The sequence below is a fragment of the Artibeus jamaicensis genome, unplaced genomic scaffold (assembly GCF_021234435.1).
Source record: "Artibeus jamaicensis isolate MK-2021 breed Jamaican fruit bat unplaced genomic scaffold, CSHL_Jam_final contig_471, whole genome shotgun sequence".
Taxonomy (NCBI): domain Eukaryota; kingdom Metazoa; phylum Chordata; class Mammalia; order Chiroptera; family Phyllostomidae; genus Artibeus; species Artibeus jamaicensis.
In genome coordinates this window covers 1,014,959-1,038,326 of record NW_026521850.1, presented here as the reverse complement: position 1 = coordinate 1,038,326, position 23,368 = coordinate 1,014,959, and the positions used below count along the sequence as shown (strand labels likewise).

Here is a 23,368-nt window from a genome sequence, read left to right as displayed (position 1 = left end):
TGAGGAAATCGCCAGTCAGACCGCAGGTTCCGTTTATTGATATCCAAAGGGCTTTCCCGAGAGTCCCCCCTCCCGCCCCTAACGTTTTGCGCATTGGAGGAGGTGGTAAAGGCTTGGATGAAATTCAAATGGAGAAAGCACTCCCGAGCTGCCCAGGCACCTAACTAACAGGTGCTCAGAAATGCCTGGCTCCCTCCTTTCCCTTCCGGGAACGGGAAGGAGGCACCCCACGGCCAACTGAGGGATGTGCCTGGAGAGGAAGCTAGGGCGGGGCGCCGTGGGGCTCCTGAGCTGTAGATCCGAGTGTCCAGTACTGGCCCCGCAGGCGGGCATGTGTTTCCAGGAAGCCCTGGCTAAACTCCATCTCAGCCTGGCTGCCTTCTGACTCCCAGTAGAGTGCTTGCTGCCCGCCGAATGTCATCGTTTTCAGACTGTGGATGTCTCGGATCTGGGAGGAAAGGGGCAGCCCCGAAGGGCCGGCCACCGTGAGAGTCAGCTAGCATTCATGAAGCCCTCGATGGGCAAGGCATCGCACCCTCCGGGCCCCTTTTAGTCTCGTGCACCAGCCCTATCAGTAAGACTCTATTATCCTCCCCAGGAAACTGAGGCTCAGAGAACTCACACCACTTCCCCAAGGACACACAGCTGGGGTGCCAGAGTGGGACTGGAGCCCAGGTCTGTCTGATTCCAGAAGCCAGGCTGGAAGCCCTCTTCCAGAGGGCGATTCTCCCAGAGGACGATTCTCCCAGAACACAGGAAACCTCAGCCGGGAGGGGGTGGCCCCTCTTCTGGCAAAGTTATACCAGGCTCTGAAGTTACTCCTCGGTCCTGGGCTACATCAGGCCTGTCTACATCGGGGAAGATCTTTCCTGTTCCCCTTTTCTGGGGGGTTCAGTAAATGTGTTGGTGAGTAAGTGCAGAAAGTGAGTAAGCGGGGTCTTTTCTCCCATTCTTTCTCTGATTTTGAGGTTTTTGGTCTCAAATAAAGTCAAAGGTTTCTCTAGCCCATCGCCCCCTGTCCCTGTCCCCAGGGACAGCCCTCCAGAATCAGCAATAGTCAGCCCATTTCTGTCGCCATCATGGTAACCTCACCAGGATGTAGCTGGCACCAGATCCTGCAGTTCCAGCGCCCACGTCAGTGGCCGGGGCGTGGATGGCGATTCGGGCCCACGGAGCCACGTCAATGAAGATGCGGCAGCCCCCCACAGGCCTGCCATCTGGCCTCATCGATGGGCTCACAATTTCACCCCAGGGTCCAAAGAGCTGTGTGTCGCATTCTGCAGGGGAGAGCAGGTGGAGGGACTGGGTGTGGACACCGAAAGACCACTAACTCCCGCCAGAGGCCGGGGCAGCTCACGGGGGGGGGGGGGGGGGGGCAGTGAGTGGGCCAGTACAGCCCTGTGGTCCAGGTCAGGACGGCCAAGCAGAAGCCTCACTGACTCTCACCTCTGCCACCTCCCTCCGTGGGGCCCTGGGCGGAGGCTTTCCACCCTCTGAGCTTCAGCCCCTTCCTCTTTAAAGTGAAGGTCACAGACACTGGGTAGGGCAGTTTGTAGGAGGACTCGGCCAAGTCACAGGCGGGAAAGAGCTTAACCCTGCGCCTGGCACAAGCAGGGACTCCGACCCACCGGAGCCCCTCCCGCCTGCACCTCCTGGGCCGCCCCTGAGGCAGGCACCTGCGTGGGGGTGGCTGGGTGGTGAGGAGCCACGCGACGGCAGGCAGGTGGCCCCAGACCGTGCGGCACCTGTGCAGCATCAAACCTCCAGGGAGGGAGAAGCCCCCTAGTGTCCCACTTCTCACGTGAGGCCTGGGGCGGGGACCCCAAAACCTCTGGAACTGGCTGGGGAAGCCATTGTCAGCCAGCTTGGGCTGTTGGGAGAGGGTGAGCCGGGGTCCCTGGGGTGCTGTTCTCTGCACGAGGTGTGCGTGTGCACACTTGCGCAAGCGTGCACATGCCCTGCTCTGTGTGGAGAATGAGATGAGAGGACTGTGGCCCTGGCTGGTGTGGCTCAGGGGATCAAGTGCCGGCCCGTGCACCAAAGGGCTGCTGGTTTGATTCCCAGTCAGGGCACATGCCTGGGTGGTGGGCCAGGTCCCCAGCAGGGGGCGTGCAAGAGGCAACCGATTGATGTTTCTCTCTACTTCCCTTCCCCTCTCTCTAAAAATAAATAAATAAAGTCTTTAAAAACAAAAAAGAGGACTGTGCGTGGGAGCAGGGCTGGGGGACAGCGACCCACGGAAGGATCTAAAAGGATCTTGAAGGACATGAGCCCCTGGGCCAGGGTGTGGGGCCATGGTGGCCCGAGGGATGGGCGAGGATGTGGCTGGAGCCCGCCTCTGCCCATCTTGCCCAAGGGTCCCAGAAGGCAGGGGGTGGCACACGTCCGAGACCCTGTGCTGACAGCTCGTGCAGACGGACACTGGCCCCCACGGGCCCCCTGCCTGTCTGCCTCGCCCACGCCACTGGCAGCAGCGCCCACCCCCCAGCCTCAGGCGGTGGGGCTCCAGCGCCTGGCCGTACCTCTGTGGAAGGCTCTCGGGGCGGGCCGGCTGGAATAGCGGAGCAACACTCCGCCTCCCGGCCCCACGAGGCGCTGCCTCACCACCAGGGTGTTGGCTTTGAAACTGAAAGTCCCGCCAGACAGCTTCCTGCACGTCCTCCTCCACGTGAGCCGGCCCCAAAGCAGCAACATGTCCCCTGGGAAGTTGGGGTGCGGCGAGGGTAAGGCTCCCCCGATCCAGTTGGCAGCACCATGTCGGAACCTCCCGCTGACAGGCAGGGGCTCGCATGGCGCCAGACATACCAGCGCTGCAGTTGAGGGAGCTCTCGAGGACTTGCAGGGTCACCGCCTCTCCCAGGGGCCTCCCGATGGCCACCGCACAGTCCGCCTGCCCGGAGCCTCGCAGGTCAATGGTTCCCGTGGGCTCAAGGAGCTGCTGGCCACAGGGACCTGGACAGGGAGCAGGGTGCAGGCAGCAGAGCACCCAGTGAGGGGGATACAGGGCAGAGCCGGGCGGGGGGCTTCCCACGCTGGGTTAGGGCCTGAGCTGGCAGCCTGCTCAGGTCAGGGGTGGGGACCTCCTGGGTAGGAGGATGTCACCATCCAGGGTACAGAGCGATTTCTGGGGGCCCCAGCGAGGGAGGCTGTGTGTAAAGGGGTGCCTGGCTTTGGGTCACGGGCCGGGGCCTCACTCTGAAACCTCTGGTTACCTTCCCTGGTGATAACAAAGTCGAATTTGCCCTCGGCCAGTGAGGAAAGGGGCCAGCTGTGGGCCCAGCCTGCTGACCCCGTCCCTGCAGCCCGGCTGCTCCCATCCTAGTGACCGCGTGCTGCGGCCACAGGACAGGCCCCCGTGCAGCCCCACAAGGAACCCATCCCAGGTGTCCCAGGTGCAGGTGTCCCTGCCACCCCTCCTGCAGCTGGCCAGCCACCTGGACAGGAAGGAAGTAACCTACTGGACTCCATGGGGCTTTCCTGGGGCCCCAGCAGGAGCCCCTGGGTCCGGGGAGCTGGGGCGAGGAGGCGGGTCCAGGGCCGCGGCCACTCCAGGGAGGCGGCAGCGGGGCCAGCTGTGCTCCGTCCCGGAGCAGTGGCTTCCTCTCGGGGTGCCAGGCTGGACGGCCCCTGCTCTGTGCAGGGCCCGGCCCAGCAGCTCCGCACCGTCGCTGGCGTGGGCAAGTGCCGGCAGAAGTCGGCTGGCACGGGGCCCTGAGCCCCAGGTCCCAGGCAGGTGACCCGCCGGTGCTGGGTGCCATCCCCACAGGAAACAGAGCACTGCCAGGAAGACAGAGCGGTCGGGCTGTCCCTTACGGAGCGTGACAAGGACAGGTGACCACGGGCCAGGCGTGACCCGGTGCAATCTTTGCACTGCCCTGGAGGCAGGCACCCGCCCCCACTCCAGAGACGAGGAGACTGAGGCTTGGAGAGGCTGCCCTGCGTGGGCCGCACGGGAAGGGGGGGCGGGCACTCAAGGTCAGGTCCCTGTCTGCCACCCTTGAGCCTCTGTCTCTCCCAACCTCCGAGCAGGGAGCCGGTGGCACGGCCCCCTCCCCACTGCCCCCCTGCCCTGCACCACCCCCACCTGAGCCCTCACCTCCCGCCCCAGACACCCCCGGCCTTCCATGGGCTTCGCCTCTTCCCTACCCCGGGAGCGAGCCTCTGAGGAGGACCCGGCCCTGTTCACCGCCGTCTTCCTGGTGCCTCACAAGGCACCGGCCCAGGACGGCACCCGCTTGTCTGACTGGGACCGAGTTGTGTGCCCTCCACCTTCCCACGTCTCCAGACCCCGGCGCCCCTTAAGGCCCAGCTGCCTCCACATCTCTAGGTCTCGCTGCTTTCTGCCCGTAGGTGGCCCACCTGTCCCCTCCCCAACACACTCGGCTCTCCATCTCCTTTCAGGGGGCCTCAATGGTTCAAAGCTCCCAGGGGCCTGGTGAGTGAGGACCCTCAGCCCAGCAGCAGCGCTCACCTGTGTCCAGGTGCTGACGTGCCACTGGCGCTCGCAGTCGGCCATGACGCAGGGGACGCTGGCCCGCGGCCGCACCAGAGCCGCACAGGCCGCTCCGTCCACCTCCACGTCGTGGCCCTGGTCCAGCTGCATGCAGGCCACGGAGCGCGTGGCGGTGCCGAGGCCACAGCTGGCTGAGCAGGGCCCGAGGGACGTGACTTTCCACCTGAGGAGAAGAAGGGCCCAGAAGGGGCTGGCCTCACACAGGGTGGCACTGTCCCCAGGGCTCCTCGGACAGCCCCTGGGACAGGTCCAGGGCCCTGAGCCCTCCCGTTTGGGGCTCTGGCCCGGGAAGGGTGCTGCAGGCAGGCCACCTTCCTCCCCGTCCCCATCTCTATCATCACGCAGCCCATATGGCAACCACCACGTGGCTGGTCCGAGTCACGGGGGCCGGGGCAGCAGCCAGCAAAAGGGAAAACATCTCCGCCTCGGCCAGCCCCGCCCACCTCCCTGTGACGCCCGCGCAAATGGGAGCGGCCGACACCACCGGAGCAGGGACGGGACGCCTGCGGCCGCGGTCCTCACCTCGCCCCCGCGCCGCCGCCTCCGCGGCCCGCGCCGCTGCCTCTCCAGGGGAGACGACAGTGGACCAGACCAGAGCCCTGGGAACCTGCCTGCTTCTCCCCCTCGGCCCCACACGCGTCTGGGGCCGCCGGCTCTGCGCTGTGTGCGCAGCTGGGGGTGCGTGCGTGGCAGCTGCCCGACCTCCACCCGCTCGGTGCTGGTGGCATCCCTGGCCCCACTGGTGACAACCCATTGAAATGTCTGCAGACAGTGCCCCACGCCCCCGAGAGGCAGACCTGCCTCTCCTTGGAAGACCGCTGCCACCGCAGGGAGGGGGACGATGAGTGGAAATGACCGCACGGTGGCCGCCGCGACCACCGAGGGCGATGAGGCAGAACCCCAAGGCGTGGCCGGGGGGCACGTGCCAGAGCGGCCGCCGCCCGCTGGGCGGGTGGAGCCGAGCCCCGGAGAAGGGACAGCACTGCCTCGGGCACCCCCGGAACATCTCAGGACATCGAGGGGACCCGATGGGGCCGGAGTGGCCACGGCAGCCTCCAAGGGGCAGGCGGACTTCACGTGTGTGAAACTCTCATGAGCCCCAGATCACCCCCAAATGTGACGGGGAAAGAAAAGGGGGAAACCGGCAGACGCTGTGGGGTGGGGGGCGAGCGGGTTCTAGTGCCGCCTGTCTGAGACAACTCGACCTGGGGATGGAGGATGGGAGCGGGGGAGGGCGAGCTGACGGAATGTGCTGGAAAGCCCCTGCACGGGCCCCACATGCACGGGACCGGGGGGCCGACCGAAGGGCCCCCAGGGAAAAGCCAAGAAATGAGGCCGGTCAGCGGTTTGGGAAAACGAAGTCTGCTCCCGACTTTGCAACACACCCCAGATCAACCACGAGCAAGTTCAGGGCTTAACACTCAAATTCGGTCTTATCTGCAAGACACATTTCTTTAAAAACAAGAGACCCAGGGGCCTGTGGTGACACCTGTCAGACCTGGGGCAGCGCACGCAGGTGCGTTTGTGCCTTTCCGGACCAGATGGAAAAGAGTCCGTTGTTAAAAATGCAGAAGCACCATGAGGAAAACCCGGAAGAACTGGGAACGAGGCAGCAAGTGTCAGTTCTCCCTGTGCCCCTCGGGCTTGGTGCCATTCTGTCCTGTGTCCTTGGCGTGCTCCATGCTGGGTCCCCACTGGGCCCACCCACGGGCCCTGCCCACTGCTGCCTCCCCCCAACACCCCCACACCCACACCCAGCACAGCCTGCCAGGCGGTTCTGTGTCCTCAGAACAGTCCCCTGAGCCATCAGCTGTCCTTCAGTCCCCATGGCACCTGGCCTGGCGTCTGCACACACCGCGAGCTCAGGCCACCGGCCGGACATCCTAGGGCTGCTGACCTGGGTGGGCAGGGCTCTGGGTGGCAGGCCTCCTGACGCTCTGGCTGAGGCAGCCCCTGACACTGGGTGTCCGGCAGGATCTCCTCGTCCTTGTGCTCCCCGTGGGCCCGGGCACAGTACAGGATCCTCCGCACGAGCCCCCCGCCACAGCTCACGCTGCAGGCTGCCAGCTTGTACCGCCACCTGGGGCGGACAGGAGTCAGGGCAGGGCCCAGAGAAGCCAGGGCTCCCCCATTCCCGCACACCAGGAAGGGCCCAGAGGGGCGCGCTCTCGGGGCACCAGCCTTAGACGGCCACCGGGAGGCTTTGCAGGGACCGAGAGCGCGTGGAAGAGCCCACAGCACAGAAGGGAAAGATGAGGGCAAAATCGGACGGACCCACAAGGCAGTGGGGGAGGGGGGCACCCCAGGTCCCGCTGAGACGTCTGTTTCCGATGGGGAGCCCTTTGCCGCACGGCACCAACCGCTGCCCGTCGCACGAGGTGCCTCCCACCTGCATTTCCTGCCGTCCACCTCCCCGAGCCCCAGCGTCTGCCCCAGGGGCCAGGGTGCCTGTCTGACCGGCTCCCTGCTGTGACCCCTAGCCCCAGCCCCGGCATTACGAGGTGCTCAGTAAAGAGCAGGTGAAGACAGAATGAACCCCCAACCATGTGCGCCCCAGCATCCTGCATCCAGCGCCTGTGAAGCCCCCCAGGACCGCCTGGCTGCCTGCCTCCTTTGGAAGGCGCCCACCTGTCGGGGCAGGGCTCAGGGCCACAGTCCCCGAGGGGGCCGGGCCAGGGGAACTGGCCCGCTCTGGGAGTGAGGCAGGGGCACGGGGTGCCTGCGGTCCAGCCTCACACAGCCGGCGGCACCTGCCCCCCTCTGCAGGTCACTGGGCACGGCGCCAAGACTCGGGTCTTGGGAGGAAGGCCAAGAACTCCACTGGAGGCCACACCCCAGGGTAAGACGCCTTCCAGCCCGGGGGACCCGGGCTGCTGCCACCTGCACAGCCGGCTTCCCCACTCACCGAGCCGGGCACAGGGCAGCCTGGCAGACCTCCTGCCGGCTCCCCGGCCTGCTTGCCAGGCCGCACAGCTCCTCCGGGACAGGTGTCCTGAGGGCCAGGTCCATGCACACAAAACGCAGCTCCATCCGGCCTGTGGGGAGAAAGTGGGGACCCCGCGCCCCGAGAAGAGGGTCAGGCAGCAGCGCAGGCGCCCGGTTCTCTGCAGAGCTCTAGCAGACAGTGCGAGTCCCGCCTCTGCCGCTCACCAGCTGGGTGACCCTGGACAAATGACTAAACCTCTCTGAGCCGCAGGGTTGTTCATGGGCTCGTGCCTCACTCGCAGGGATGTGCATACAGATGTTTAAAGGGGAGAAAGGAAGTGGCTGGGAGACGCGCAGCAGGTGCCGAACAAGTGCCGGCTGCTATTGTCCAGTGAGAGGCGTTAAAAGATTGTCGGGCTTCCGGGCAGGATGGCGGCCCAGGCACACACGGCTTGCCTCTCGGCAAAACCACATCGGAAATACAACTAAAATGGCCCTGGCTGGTGTGGCTCTGTGGACTGAGTGCCAGCCGAGGACCAAAGGGTCACTGTTCGACTCCCAGTCTGGGCACATGCCTGGGTGGCGGTCGGGTGCCCTGCATGGGGCGCACGAGAGGCAACCACACACTGATGTTTCTCTCCCTCTTTCTCCTTCCCTTCCCTCCCCTCTCTCTAAAAATAAAAATCAATGAAATGTTTTTTAAAAATTACAACTAAAATATAGACCAAGCATCACTCAGAATGGTCAGAAACCAACTTGAATGGAAGGCTAACAACCACGGAACAGAAGCCACATCCGTCCCGAAGGGGCGGGCCCCACATCCAAGGGTGGCGAATGAAAATTCGGGAGGGATATCTCGGCAGCGAGGAGTCCCCGCCCCACAGCAGGTCCCCAGCCCAGGGTTCCAGTCAGGAAGATAAGTCCCCACAACTCTGGCTGCAAAACCAGCAGGGACTGAGTTGGTGGAAGGAACATCTGGGGCCCCAAGCAGTTCCCCTTGAAGAAGCCGCACTCGGATGCACTCAGACTCACTCCTCTGGGTTCCAGCACCGGGGCGGGGGGGGGGGGGGGGCGGAGGCACCAGTGGCAGCGGGAGACTAAGGTGTCTGGTGTCAAGGCCAGCAGAGGCCATTGTCCCTTTTCTGGGCCCTCCCCACACAGAGCTGGCAGATGAGTGCCTCACGTGAGTCTCCAACAACCTGGCTAACGCTGTTTGACCCGCCTCGGAGATTCCCGGAGACGGGCCCCACCCAACTCACAGGCCCACCCAAGCCGCTTTTCCATATGAATGGCTGGTCTTGGCTCCCGCTGCACGACTTCCTACATCTTCTCCATCAAGCACAGCCGGCCTCCCTGAGCCCCAGGCCCAGCGTGGCAGCAGCCAGCCCAGATTCACAGCTTGGCTTCCCCGGGAACCTCCAAGCCCAGCACAAGGAGCAGCCATCTCAGATTGCCCTGTAGCTCAGGCAGGGGGCCCCGGGCAGAATACGGGTGGGGGCTGACCTTGGCCTGTGTCCTGTGGTGGCCCACCTTCAGGTCACCGTGTCCCTCTGGCCTGGCCCCTAGACCAGAGCTCAGTTTGGGGCCGGTCTCCTGCAGCCTTTCTGGACCTGAAGCAATGCGCTCCGGGCGCCAGTAACGCCCAGCTTCCCGATCTCCTCCCACCTTCGGGCCAGTCACCGAACGCCCTGCGTGGCCGCCGGAACTGGGCCCCTACCCCCTTGGACGCCGTGTCGCGCCCCCGTGCAGTCTGCTTCGTCCGGAAGCCACCGACACGCTTCGCTGGGCGAGCGCGACGCAGGCAGGTGCGAGCAGGGTGACGGGTGCGGGTGCCCGGGCCTCACCTCTCCCGCAGGACGCGGAGCACGGCCCCGCCAGCGGCGTCCACGCGTGTGCCGCCTGAGCCCCCGGCCTGGCGCTGCCTGGTGGGGACGCGGCCTCCTGCCCCGGAGGCTGGGGGTCCCGCTGCAGGGGCGACAACTCGTGGGTCTAGGTGCACCGCCTCCAGGCCCTCCAACCCCACCCTTCCCGATCTCTTCGGGAGAGACAAGTGGTCGCCAGCACCCCCGGGCCCGCCTCTCCTGGCCGACCCGCTCCAGGGAGACTTGCTCCGCCGCCCCCCCGCCGTGGGCGCCCTCTGCAGAAGCACTGAGTGGCCCCTGGGGGCGGGGCTGTGAGCAGGAGCTCAGGGGCTGGACTGGCCTGCTCACCGGGCCAGCAGTCCCCAGCAGCCCCTGGGGGACAGGGCGGGCAGGACCATTGTCTGAAAGCACCAGCACCCGGCCCGGAGCCTCTGGGCGCCAGGCACGAGCCAGACAGCGTTTTGCTGTGTGGCTGGGGCCGGCCAACATTTAACAGGGCGGGGTCTCGAAGCCCAGCCTGCCAGCAGGAGGGGCTTCCCGGGGGCCCTAAGGCCTGTTCCTAAGTTTGTCCTGGGACATGGGGCCTGGCAGACAGCAGCCCTGCAGAAGGGTCATCTTCTCTGGCCAGGACCCGGGGCTCCCCATTCTCTGGACCAGTCAAGGACTCGGGTGCCCCAGCCACCCCCTTGCCCAGGACACTCACGTGGCCCCAGTCCAGTGGACATGACACCCCGGCACAGGGCTCAGGAGCAGGCGACTTCTTGTTCGGGGAGCAGGGCCCAGCAGCCACCTCCAGGCCCCCAGCCCCCGGCACACACGCCGCATTCTGTGTGGCCAGGTCTGTTCCACAGGCGGGTGGGCACGCACCGGACGCCACCCACCTGCAGGCCCGGGACAGCCGTCAGGCCCTGCCTCTGCCCTCGGGCTCTCGGTGCGGCCTGGCCACCGGGGTGGGAGAGCCTGCTGCCCGCATCCGAGAACCCGGAGAGGGGCCCCACAGAGAAGCAAGCCTGGGGCCCCCCTGCGGCCCGGTCATCAGGTGGCCCCCCCGACACCCAGCAGGTGCTCAGAAGCAGGTGCCAGGTGCAAATGGTCCACGCTGGTGGGGCCCGGAAGTCGTTCTACATGCATGGGAGCCTCAGGTCACCTGGGCTGCTGTGTCGGGGGGATTCTGGGCAGGGCCAGCACTCGGCGGGGACGGGAGAGGGGAGCAGACCCCAGAGCCACGTGGGGAACAGCGGTGACTGAGGCCAACCCCCTACCCAGTGGACAGGTAACAAAACTGGGACCCCGGGAGGGAGGGGACTTGCCCCACTCACCCACCCAAATAGCAGCAAATCAGAACAATAAGCCACCGTCAGCTTGGACACTGAGGGGCCGAGAGGCACCGTGGCAGTGACGACGGTAATGATGAAGTGCCGTCTATTGCATTAATTCTCGGCTTCACTCCGTCCTTGCAGCCTCTCCCCGAGCGGGGACTCGAAAGCTCAGAGACAGAAATGGCCCGTCCAGGGTCTCCTGGACGACGGGTAGTTCCGGAGCCTCTTTACTCTGGGCCAACACTGCCTGCCACCGGGATGGTGGCACCTGGCTAGAGACCTTGGAAGAGGGGCCCCTCGCAGGGGCGGGGCTCAACGCAGGGACAAGCCCTGGCAGGGAGCGTCCACCCCGCACTCCACTCTGTGCCCACCTGGGGCGCAGGACTGGGAGCTGCAGGTTGCCACCACCACCGGCTCCGGGGCCAGCCGGCTGCATGGCCGAAGTCTCCCGCTGCCCAGCTGAGGGAGGCAGGGACGGAATGTCGGCCCCCAAGCAGGTCCCCAGGCTGGCTCAGGGAACAGGGTGGGAGGCAGGCAGATCTGACCCGCTGATTCACTTCCCTGGCCTGGGCTGGGCCCGGTGTCCCTTCAGGTGCCTGGACACTACCTAAGGACAGCCAGCCCAGCCCTCAGCTCTCCAGGTGTCCCCTGCAGCTGCAGCGGGTCTATGGATGCGGGTATAAAAGGGCAGGCGGCCGGCCGCCCCAGCCCCGCACCCAGTGGCGCAGCCTCGTCCTGCACACCTGCCCAGGGCAGCGGTAGCCAGGCGCTTTCCATCCTGACCCCCGAGTTCCCCTCCCAGCATGGGGGTCTCCTCCACTACAGTGACCCCTGAGCTCAGAGGGGGCGTGTGCGCCTGCAGACAAGGCGCATCTGGTGTGGGTCACTGCCACCTGTGGCCACTATGTCCTGGTGTCCTCGCCTGTAGGACGGGGACACTGACGGAGCCGATGCACTCAGCACCCACCTGGGAGGGCAGGGCCCAGGGCTGCAGGGCTCTGGCCAGGCCGCTGGCTGTGGGCTCCCTCCGCACAGGGCAGGCTCCACCCACTGGTCCCTGGCCTGGTCCAGGCAGCTGTAGGTCACCCAGTGCAGCCCTGGGAAGGAAGAGGGAGGCTAGGCCGCGTCCACACAGGGGGCGCACCAGGCTTCGGGCGAGCCCCGCCCCGGGCCTCACCTGCCCCGCAGCTCACGGAGCAGGAGCTCCGCACGGCGGCCCATGCCCAGGCCGGCTGCACCTTAGGCCGGAAGTAAGTGAAGGAGATGTCCGGGCCGCTGAGGTCGCCGTACTGCTCACTGTAGCGCCTGTAAACCTGCGAGGATGGACACGGGCTCCGGACGGGTCCGGCGGCCGCTGCCCCGCCCACCCCCCAGCCTAGGACCTTTCATTCCTCCAGGACTATGTTCTGTGCTCAGGGTGCCATTGCTGAGGCGACCGTACGCCAGGTTCTGGGGACAGCACAGCGAACGACACCGTCCCAGCTTCCGGCAGCTCCCGGTGGGGTGGGGACAGGTAGCCCTAAAGTGCCTGGTGGGTGCAAGACAGCACCCTGGTCCGTGAGCGAGTGCACAGGCCGACCGCGCCCTCCTGGTCACCTGGATCTCCACGTGGTCCTGGACGGGTCCCCGGACGCGGATCTCCTCCAGGAGCGGCAGCCGGTCCTCCGAGAGGGTCACCTTGTACTCGATGGGGCTGTCCTCCAGCGGGGAGGGGGACATGGTGCTGGGAGAGATGCTGCCGTTCCCGGCGACGATGTAGCGCCCGCGGACCCTCACCGCTGTGGGGGGTGGGGGGTGGGACGGACGAGGCCGTCAGCATGAGGGGTGCCCACCCTTTCCAGAGGATGTCCCAGTTGAAGGAATGGCCCAACGGGAGGTAACCTCCACAGCCACACCGCCATGTCCTCGCTGGTACCCACCCCCCAGAGTGGGCTGCCCTGGTGTCCAGGCCAGGTGGTCTGCGGGCCCACCCTCCAAGGCGCACCCAGCGCCTGACCGGAGAAGGCTCCCTCACAGCAGCAACTCTGCCTCCTCCCAGGGCTGGGGGCACCATCGGCTGCCCCCCTGCCAAGCACGCTCACACAGTCTCCACAGGCAGGTGCCCCCGCCATGGACTCAAAGGTCAGGCGCGGGCGCCCGCTGGAGGCAGAACCCCTCCTGGCGGCGCTGACCAGGCCGGCCGGTGTGCTCCGCAGACGCGAGGGGCGCCTCTGTTCCAGGAGGGGTCTGGCCCCACCCGGAAGACGGAACACGTGACCTGGTGGGCTTTGGGCATCGGTCGCCCCGAGACTGAGATTATCCACGTGAGCAGCCAATCAGGCCCCACCAGAAACCAGACACTGCTTGGATGAGCTCCCTGGGCTGGCGACACTCTGTGCATGGCGTCACGCTTTGGTGCCACGCAGACCCCTCCCGGCCCCTGCCCGGCGTCTCTCCCCGGGCTGGTTTATTGTTTCCTTCCCGTCAGCCGCCGGAACCAGCAGCGAGACGTCCCTCAGTTCTGGGGGCCCTTCTAGCAACCATCCAATGTGACGGTGGTCCGGGGAACCACGACCTTGAAGTCAGCATCAGAAGTGAGGGCGTCGTCGCGGGGACCCTGCCCCCGGCCTCCGAGGTGGGGCTAACCTCGTGGGTGGGTGTCCCCTGGCCAGCTCACCCAGGTGTGTGAAGAGGGGCCTGTGGTTGGCGACGTACACGCTGGTCAGGTTGGGGGTCAGCGTCAGGAACGTGACGTACTCTGGGGGGAGCAGAGGACGGTGGTTGGTCTCAGTCACCTGTGTCACCCTTGGGGGAGCAGATTCCAGGGGTACAAAAAGGGCTTCAACACTGAAAGCTCCAATGCGATGGGGTTGCCTCAGGCCGTAGGGAGCCCCCCGGCACAGGGGGCAAGCAAGGCCAGGCTGGAGGGACAGTGTGGGGGCGTGGCCCTGGCGAGGGGGCGGGGCTGGGCCTGCCAGAGGGAGGCGGGACTCAAATCCTCCGCTGACCCTCTGAGCACTGACTTTGCAACTGACCCGGCCTCTTTTACAAAGATCCAGGTCAGAGATTTTCCAGGTACAACATCGCTCCTCATGGGACTCCTGCGGCAGGTGAGGAGAGGCCGGCCGGCCGTGGCAGGCAGCCCAGCGTCTGCATCGCAGCTGCCAAGGCCTTCAGCCTTTACAGACGCACCACACGGCGGGCCCACCCCCAACCCGAGCCGGGTGGAGAGGCAGGGAGGCCAGCAAGGTGGAGGGTGGAGGCTGAGGCCCGCTGGGAGGCGCCAGGGCTGAGCCAGCATGGGGACCGCCCAGCCCCAGCCCCGGCAGCTGGTGCCAGCACCCTGGGCAGCCCCGGCCTCAGGGGGTCAGGGGCCGCCCCTACCTCTGGCCCTTCCCCCGGTGAAGGAGCCGCTCTGCGGGCTGCAGGTGCTGTTGTCGCCCCCACACACCTGGCACACGTCTGGCACCTGCTGCGAGTCCATCCGGCCGTCGCAGCCGAACGTCTGTGAGAAGGGGAGTGACAGGGGAGCCGGGGCGCGTGTCACTGGGGGGCTGGCCCAGGACGCCCACTGCGCTGAACGCTCCGTTGCAAGACAAACGAGGCGCTTTTGGAGCCCCTGCGGCCCACGCAGGAAGCCGTGACTTGCTGCAGGTCACAGCGCAGCTCTTCGCCACGCTGACCCGGGAAGCCCTGCGTCCCAGCGTCACCCTGTGGGAACTTCACGGTGGGGGGAGGCCCTCGGCTGTGCTGGGACCCGCCTGGGGCCGCGGGCACGGGAAAGGCGCCCTCTGCTGGCCCGCGCCTACCCTGCAGCTGCCGCTCACACACAGGCTCAGGGTCCCGGCCTCGGGAGGGCTGCTGGGCACACACCGGGTCCCATCCAGGAAGCTGTCCCCACGCCTCACGATGAAGCTCTCGCCAATGGCCCGGCACATGTATCTGCACAGAGCGTCCCCTGGGAAGGCGGAGGGACAAGGGACCCAGATGCAAGAGTGGCAAGGCCCAGGCAGGGTGGTGACCCTGCAGGGCATGGCCCAGGTGGGGCTGCTGGCCCCGCCCCGCTCCCCTCTGCAGCCCCAGGCCCCACCTTGGCTGTGCCGCAGGGCAGGGCCCCAGCGGTAGAAGGAGGCGTTGCCTGGGGACAGGTGCAGAGGGTTCCGGTCGGTCTGGGCGCACTGCTCAGCCATGAACTCCAGCTGGGTCGTCTCGCAGGCCTGGCCAGAGAGGGCGGGGCAGGCACAGAGGGGGTCCTGGGGGGGCAGCCTCACCGAGGGCAGGTCTTAGTGGACAGGAATCAGTGAGGGCCAAGGTCAGTACCACAGACAGGAGGTGCTGCCCAGAGTGTGGAGAAATCGCACCCTTGCCCGGGGCTGGTGAGAAGGTTCCAGGGGTGTGCTGTGGTGGGTGGGAGAGGCTTGGGGGTCCCTCACAGAGCCAGACACAGAATTACTGTGTGACCCGCATGTCGCATTCAGGTGTCTACCCCAGAGGGACTCGAAGGAGCCCATGTGCACGGGAGGCTCAGGCCGATGGTCACGACAGCCAAAGGGCGGAAGGAACCCAAGTGACCACTGCGGGTGAGAGCAGGGGACACTCTGTGGCCTGTCCAGGTGGTGGGGCGGCTGCAGCCATGAACAGGGATGGAGCCCCGACACCCCCCCACCGCAAGGGACCTCGGAAACATGGCGCACGAGAAAGAAGCTGGACGCGAACAGCCACGCGCTGTGTGATTCCGAACAGAAAGTGGACTGGCGGGGCTGGGGCCCCAGGGCAGGGCGCAGGGCACCCCTGTGGGCAGCAGAAATGCTTTGGGGCTGGACAGAGGTGGTGGCCACTCAGCACCGTGCACGCGCTCCATGCCACGGGTCGCACTCAGAACGGCCGGTCTGCCCCCAAATTTGTAACTGGAAGAACCCAGACACACAGTGCAGTGCTGGGGACGGACAGACAGATGGTTCTCACCACAGCAACTTGGGGGCTCTGGTAGCAGATGGCCTTGGGGCAGGGAGGGGACACTCAGGGCCCCGCTCTTGGGCGCAGGACGATCCTGGTGCCCACCCTCTGGTCCCAGTGCTGATGTCAGCAGCACCCCTGCACCCTCAAAGTTCCTGGTGTGAACCGCAAACGACAGCCACCCCGGCCCCTCTGCTCCCCCAGGGCCCAGGGGCCGCCCGGCCCAGGGAGCAGGCCCACCTGGGTGTTGCACATCTCAGCCTGCAGGTCGGCACCGGTGCACGCAAGCCCCCCGAAGGCAGGTCTGCAAATGCCCATGAGACCCAAGGCGTGAGAGGTGGCCCAGAGGTGCCCAACCAGGCAGGGTGGCGCCCCCCCCCCCCCCCCCCCCACCCGTACCTGGGGTTGTTGCACTGCCGCCTCCTGATGGCCACGCCTCCTCCGCAGGACCGGGAGCAAGGACTGGGGGGGCCCCAAGCTGACCAGTGCCCATGCACGGCCTCCATGGGAGGCAGCTCCGCCAGGGCGCGGCAGCGGCCCTTGGAGCACCACTGCGGAGCACAGAGGCCAGGGCACTGGTGTCCCACAAGGCGCCCGCACCCACAGGGCTCCCCGCACCAGAAGGTGCAGCCACCATGCATGTGACCAGAGGACCACAGGAAACTCCAGGGCCCTCTTCCCTGGCTCACGGGCCCTCCTGTCTCCTGCCCGGAGTGAGGGTGGCCAGGCTGCGAGCTCCCTGCGTGAACCTGTGTGAGCACGCCCCCACATGCCCGCACACACCCCCTCACACACACCGCCTCCCCCCACTCTGACCTTCTCTGGGCCGCACTCCGTCCAGTCCAGGAGAGGGAGGAGCAGGCGGCTGCAGCTGCCCTGGTCCAGGGGGTCTGTGTGGCAGGACAGGGCCTGGCACATGTCCTGGGAGAAGGGACGAGCAGCCAGCACAGCCTGTGAGGCCGCTGTCCAGCCTTCACGGTCCCTCCAGGCTGCTGGCAGGGCTAGTGGCCAGGGAGGGTGGGCAGGGCGGACTCGGTCACTAGGAACAGGGACAGGGCCATCTCGGCCCCTCGGCCCCTGTCCCCCTTCGCCTCCCCTCCCCCTGCCCGCTCACTCCTGCTGCAGGGTTCAGCTGGGGAGGACACCTCCTCCAGGAAGTCCTCCAGCCTAGCTCCCTCTGAGTCAGAGCCCTTGGTACCTGCCCATTTAGGCTGAATGCCTCGGGAGGCCGTGCTAGGATCGGCTCCATGTAATTGGTGGGGCCCAGTCAGAACGAAAATGTGGGGCCTTGTTCAAAACTTTAGAATTTTGAGGAATGACTGACAGCCAGCCCGGGGTTCCCACAGTGGACAGTGGGGCTCGAGCTGAGCCGAGGGGCTGTTAGACGTGGGCAGGGGGAGCTTGGGGAGGGCTGGAAGGCTGGGCCCCGGCAGGAGATGGGCACTCACCAGGCTCTCCCTGGAGAAGGTGCAGGCGACCGCGGAAGGACCGAAGGCCATGCGGCACTGCTCGTCGGGCCCGTAGTAGAGACCGGGGTGTGCCTGCAGGGGGCGCCCTGCGGGTCCGGACTGGGGCCCCGGAGGGTCCAACACGCAGCGCGCCCGTCCTGCGCTGTAACAGGGCCCGGGCTCAGGCCCAGGTGGGCACCGGATGGGGCGGGGTGCAGGGATGGGCTCGGGTTGGGGGGTATGAGAATTCTCCACCTGCGCCCCCCAAGTAGTGGCGGAGACGGTGCTGGGCCCTGAGAGGAGCGCGGGGGGCGGGGCCAGGGAAGGGGGTGGGGCGGTGGGTGGTACCCGGGGCGGGGACAGGACGGAGGTGGGTGCACCGGGAGAGCGAGCGCAGGGAAGCTGGTGAAATGCCGGGCGGGGCACCCGGTGGGACGGGATGGGGGCGCTGACGGGCGATGGAAGGCGCAGGGTGGAGGATGCGGCTACCTGAGCAGGTGCAGCAGCTGCTGGCGGCTGCAGGCGGACCACGCCAGGCCCCCTTGAGCAGGCGGGGCGCCAGGGGCACCCATCACGTGGCCATTGGGCGCGCAGCCACTGCCGGGCTCGCCGTCGTGCTGCAGGCCAAAGCTGCGGAGTGCAGGGCGGTGCTGGGCGCGGCTGTGGCCCCCCGCCGGTCCGCTCCTGCACGCCTGCCGCCCTCGGGCCACCGAGCGCAGGGCGTCCTCCCACTGCGTCACCGCCTGGCCCCCCGGCCAGCCACCTGCTAACCCCTAGGGCAGAGCGAGTCCCCGGTGCGCGGCCACAGCGTCCCGCCCCAGCTGGGCCGCGCGGGTGGCTCCCGCCTGTTTCTGATGGACGGACACCGAGAGGCGTTAGAAACGTGCAGGCACACTAATCCGCGGCACTGTGAGTCTGGGGATGCCCGCGGGGGACCACCCTCGACCTGGGGGCCAGCGCTGTCGAGCTCGGGACTGTGTATGGGGGTTAAAACAGTGTCCGAGAAGATGTGCAGGCCTCCGACCATCCCTCCCGCTCCAGTTTCCCTCCAAACACGACAGATGGAGGAATTGTCCTGGGCTGTGGGGGCAGGGGCGGAGGCAAGTGGAGACTCAGGGGTGGGGTGGGGGTGGAAGGGGTCGCTCGCCCCCTACTGGGGACCTGGCCCACAACCCAGGCATGTGCCCTGACTGGGAATCGAACTGGCGATCCTTCGGTTTGCAGCCTGCGCTCAATCCACTGAGCCACTGAGCTACACCAGCCAGGGCCAAACCGTGTTTTCGAATAGCCAACTTTGATTTGCTCGTTTCTTTCCTAAGTGTCCCTTAGTTACACAGGAATCGCCAAGTGTCAGGGCCCTAGGCCTTGTCCCAGCCCACGCCCCCCACACTCCCTGGTCCCGTGGGGTCAAGGGCGCAGGCACCTTCAGGCACCAGTCCGCTGCCAGCCTCCACCTGCCCTGCCCCCCAGGGGCCCTGCCCGGCTCCTGGTCTGGGCCGGAACACAGCTCGTGGGGCCACATACCTGTGTCCGATCTCATGGGCAATGGTGACCCCCAGGTCGAAGCCGGTGTCCTCAGTGATGAGGCAGCTCCATGAGGAGGAGCAGGCGCCCCCCAGCTGGGTGACCCCCCGAACCTGCCGGTTACCGTCAGGCAGCTCCAGGTCGAACCTCAGGGAGACAGGAGAGACCCTTGAGGCGCCCGCCTGCCTGCCGCCAGGTGAGGGGTGCAGAGAACGGGAAGGCCCAGGGGGCACAGCTCCCAGCGGCCAGCTCCGCTACCTGGTGATGTAGAGGACCAGGTCGGCGTGCCCGGGGTCCGTGTCGTCCTGGGGGTTGACCGTCCGGCCCCACTCACAGACGCTCCGCAGCGAGGAGCTGATGTCGGCCGTGATGTTTGGCGCGCCCTGGGGACCGGAGACGGAGCCCTTGTTTACCCACGCCCCCGCAGGGCGCAGCTGCTGTGGCACCTCGGTACCGCTACCGACCCTGTTACTGTCCCGCGAGACAGGTGGGGAGACCGAGTGCTGGCCGGAAGCCCCCGCCACCCCCCGGGGTTCTCTGGTTCCACGGGAAGAGGTGAAGAGGGTCCGCGCAGACTCTGGGCTGCTGCGTGGCACCCACCTCGTGCTGCGTCAGGGTGACCATCCTCACCAGGTGCACTCGGAACTGGGCCCCCAGGGACGGGTCCCGCAGCAGCTCCGAACCCTGGGGGAGGGCGGGCGGGAAGGTGACCTGGGCGGGGGCGGCCACCAGCCCCCTTCAGGTGCTTACTCCTGGGGGTCTCCGGGGAGAGGGCTCCCTCAGCGTGGCAGGGGTGGGGGACACCCAGAGCACTAGTCCTTAGGCTGGGAGACTGTCAGAGCACCCGCGCAGAGAAAAGAAACCCCGAAACCACAGCATGGGGATGGGTAACGGTCATCGGTCCGGAGCCTTCCGTTCAAACACTGCTGCTCTCACAGCCGATTCGCCCTGTCCTTGCTCTTCGCCGCCCCTCTTCCTGGAACACCTTTCTCCCCACCTCTGCGGCTAGACCTGCCCCTGCCCATGAAGTGTCCTGATGCCCCCGCTCCGAGCCCTTTCCTGGGCCGCCCCCACCGGTTCTCTGCACACATCTGTCAAGAAGCTGATGGCGGTCGGCACCAGCTTGTCCTCTAAATGAGGCACCGCACCGGGGAGAGACGCAGCGACCACTGCCCCAGGCTCTGCCGCTGCTGCCCGAGAACCCAGGGCCCTGTCCCCTGACCTCAGAGCCTCAGTGTCCTCGTCTGTGGAATGCAGATGCAGCCCCGTGGTTGGGGGCAGACTCAGGGGCAATGCAGTGGGCACCAGGCGAGGGCCATGTGAACAGTGGCCACCACACGAGCCCACCATCTGGCAGGAGCCTGTCTGCCACCTACCACCCAGCTGTCCTCGGTCCTTGTAACACGAGGCAAGTGACCCAAGGGAGCACGGGCTTGGTGACCAATATTCAGCATGTTCGAAGTGGGGAGACCCCCAAAGCCTGAAAACAGCAGCCGTAGAGTGACTTAGACAAAACGCTTGTCACCTCCAGGGCTGCAGGTGGAGAGCTAAGCAGGCTGATCCTGACCGTGAACTGAGCCTGCCAGGGGCTACCACGTGGGTGTAACCCCAAGACCCAGGGACAGGAGGGGCTCTGAGACTGGCGGGCATCCTGAGGCTGGGACCAAGTGGTGCTAAGTTCCCCACGTTGTAGGTGACAGCTCCTGCCAGCCCCTCCTCACGCCCCTCCCCTCTCAGCAGCCTCCCAGGGGATGGGGGCGGGGCCTGGGCTGTTGGTCCGCAGCTGGGATTAATTCCCTAAATGCTCCGAAAAGCACTTTGGCCGGACTGCTCTTCACGTAGTGTATACGTCGTGTGGGTTTCTCCGATGCGTCTAGCCGCGCCCCGCTGGGTGCCGGTGACCTTCTGCTATCGACCCCCCAATGGCGGGTGAGCTTCCGACAGCCCCGAGCAGGTCTGGGCTGTGCACACTTCACGTGGGAATTCTCCCACCGCCGGCCCGGGGTGCGCAGAGTCAGTGAGTGGAACGGGAGCCTCGGGTTGTCGCACACCTGTCTCTCTGCTGCCTCTGTGTCCCCGAGACAATGGGGAGTCCTGCCTGCTGCCCTGCCTGTCCCCCGGGAGACCAAGGTGCCTGTGGATCTGGGGCAGAAGCCACAGGTGAGGGTCTCCCCCCACCCCCGCCAAGGGACCCAAGTAGCAGGTGGCTGCAGGGTGTACTAGGGAGCGCAGAGGGACCTGTCCCATCTCCACCCCCGTGAGAGGGGCAGGAGGAAGGACAGGGCAGACCCCTGTCCCCACCCCTCAGCCCCGGGCCTGGAGCGTGACCCAGTGCAAGGTGTGCAGCGAGTCCAAACTACCAGGTAAGCCAGGAGCCCCGCCCGCAGGGCAGGCCCTGTGTGCGGAGGCTCCGGAGCAGGGAGGGCGGGCTGGTGGCGGCTCTGGACGAGCCCCCTGCCCTGCGGGCAGCGCCGCCCCACAGGGCACTCACCACGTGGAGGCTGGTGAGCACGTATCGCTCCGTGTCCTCCTGGTGAGCCTGGTGGACGTCGGGGCCCACGGCCACCAGCAGCCCCAGGTGCAGGACGGGCAGGGGCTGGCTCTGGAGGAGAGAGGACGGACGGCCTGGCCAGGGAGGAGGAGGCACGGTGAGACCAAAGGGTCTAGAAAGCAGGCAAACCGAGGCTCCAGGCGCCTGGTCAGCCTCCCTGATGGCCCTCACGGTCCCCACGGCCAGGCCACTCTGTCACCCTGTGCTCCTGGGCTACCAGACACAGCGGTGGGGTCCTGTTTCGGTCACTTACCACTTAGGGAGTTGGTAGGCCCGAGCCCCAGCTTTCTCGTGGGTGATGTGAGGGAACAGGAGGACACCTGCCTCCTGGGGGCACAGTGACAGTGACCTGCCCCGTCCGCCCCCGCCCCGGCCTTCTGGGAGCCTGGCACCCCGAACACAGGTCCAGGGCCTCCTGACCCTCCGGGGTAAACCCGTTCAGAGGGTTGAGACATCGAAAGCTCTGTCATTCTCTGGACACGGTGACCATGAGAACTGATGGCACCGGCCAGCTAAGAGGACAGAAGGGGCTGCGTCTGAGGGGGATGGCCTCTCCAGGCACCTCACGGGCCCCGGGACCAGTAGTGACTGGGTGTTTCAGGGTGTGGGTGGCAATGTGGGATGTGGGGGGGCTACTCTGTGGCTTCTGTGTCCTGGTCACCCCCAAACCCCACACTGAGCACACACTGGAGAACAGGTCACTCCATCATGGCAAGGAAAGTCCTGGTGCTCCAGAAACTGTGCGACCCCTCCCCAGCAAGGGCCCCCCACAGCCCCAGACCTCAGAGAAGCCAGTTACAAGTGGGGCCCCAGGTCCCCACCAGTGTTTCGATCAAGGGCACCAGAGGCTCCACTCTGAAAGAAGCCGGCTCCCTGGAGCAGCCCGAAGACTAGCACCCAGGCCACGGGGCAGGGCTGTGGCTGCAGCTGGACCTGGTGCCCAGCCTGCTCTCCCTGAAGGGATGTTATTAACATCTGTGGCCAGAAACCAACAGGAGTCTGTCAGCGGAGGCCCAGGGGCGGAGGGCACCAGCCCCTAGCGACATTCTTTGGAGACACTGAGCAGACTCCACGGCCGGACCCCAGCTCCGTCAAGAACACCCGGCCAGCTGTCATCCCCTGGGCAGGAAGTTCACTCCCAGGGGCCACGGCCGCGGCTCTGACCCCTCCCAGCAGAGCCACCAAAAACCCCGGACCGGACCCAATGGTGAGACTCCCTGCAGGCGCTGGGGAGCTCTCGCCAGGAACATGCGAGGGTAAGTACCTTCCAAGGGAACATCGGGGTGCGGGTGGGGAGGCGCCTCCTCGGGCTCCGAAGCCCAAAGGAGTCCCTGCAGGAGAGAGGGAAAGGTAAGGAGAGAGGGGGGCACACCAGGGAGGGGGAAGGGGCAAGAGGCAAGGCAGCGGCAGGTGGGGGGCTGCGGAGAGAGGAGCCGTGGGGACGGGACCGGCTGAGCGGACCACCTGAGACCAGCACCTTCCTCAGCGGGCATGCTTCACCCCCCCCCCAGCGCAAACCGGGAAGCTTAAAGGACACCCCAAGGCAGCCACCTCTCTCCCCTGGGAGCCGCTTCAGCACCCAGAAAGCCCGGGCCTCACGGCTCTGACACTCACCCACCTGCGGTCCGGCAGGGAGTCCCCAGCAGCCCAGGAGGAAGGCGGCCGTGAGAACTGCCTGCCCGCAGGTCCCCCAGGGGTGAGGCTTGCACATCCTGACCGCGACCAGCTGGCCCATCAGTGAGGAATGTGACAGACCCTGCTGGGCAGGCGGGGCGCTAGCTGTGTTTACTCGTGGGAGCTTCCTCCCAGGGCGGGCCCGGAGGAGCGGGCAGCAGCCACAGGCTCCTCCCGCTGCACCCTCCTGCCCTCCCCTGGGGGGGGGGGGGGGCCAAGCACCCGGCCCAGGGCTGGAAGGGGCCCAGGCTGGAAGGAGCGGAGGGAGCGCTGGCCCAGGGCTCTCACCCTAGTTCAGCCTCCCTCAAGCTGCCCTCCTCTGTGGACACCCCTGCCTTCTGGAACATTCCGCTGTCCTCTCCTCGACCCTTTCCTCACCCGGGGCAGATTCCAGCTCTGCCCCACAGGACCTGCCCCTGGGGAACAGCCCCTCCTGCTCAGCTCAGCTGTGGCTCCTTCTGGGCCTGCTCACGAGGGACAGAGTCACGGAGCCAGGCCGGCACCTCAGCCCGCCCGGCAGGCCACGCCACTGCCTGGGAGGTTCTTGGTCACACTCTCTCACCCCCAGGACACAGCCCCCAACCCAGAGAATGTGGTTGGTGAAAAGGGGTCTCAGT

At 66.4% G+C, this 23,368-nt stretch overlaps 1 protein-coding gene across 1 annotated transcript; it reads right to left on the bottom strand.

Annotated features, from left to right (window-relative positions):
- On the bottom strand, nt 1–22,812 carry ADAMTS13 (ADAM metallopeptidase with thrombospondin type 1 motif 13). Its single transcript, XM_053667690.1, has 28 exons — nt 22,696–22,812; nt 22,342–22,408; nt 21,018–21,151; nt 19,127–19,210; nt 18,785–18,909; nt 18,527–18,673; nt 17,492–17,632; nt 17,003–17,165; nt 16,371–16,475; nt 15,954–16,105; nt 15,795–15,858; nt 14,689–14,815; nt 14,408–14,556; nt 13,983–14,103; nt 13,276–13,356; nt 12,216–12,397; nt 11,797–11,932; nt 11,587–11,716; nt 10,004–10,181; nt 9,283–9,403; nt 7,419–7,548; nt 6,411–6,593; nt 4,472–4,676; nt 3,459–3,777; nt 2,806–2,952; nt 2,523–2,699; nt 1,093–1,277; nt 1–448 (listed from the first exon to the last, which is right to left on the bottom strand). Exons 1-28 carry the CDS (start codon nt 22,810–22,812, stop codon nt 263–265), a joined length of 4,056 nt encoding a protein of 1,351 aa, XP_053523665.1. The 3' UTR covers nt 1–262.
- Between the last annotated feature and the right edge of the window lie 556 nt (nt 22,813–23,368).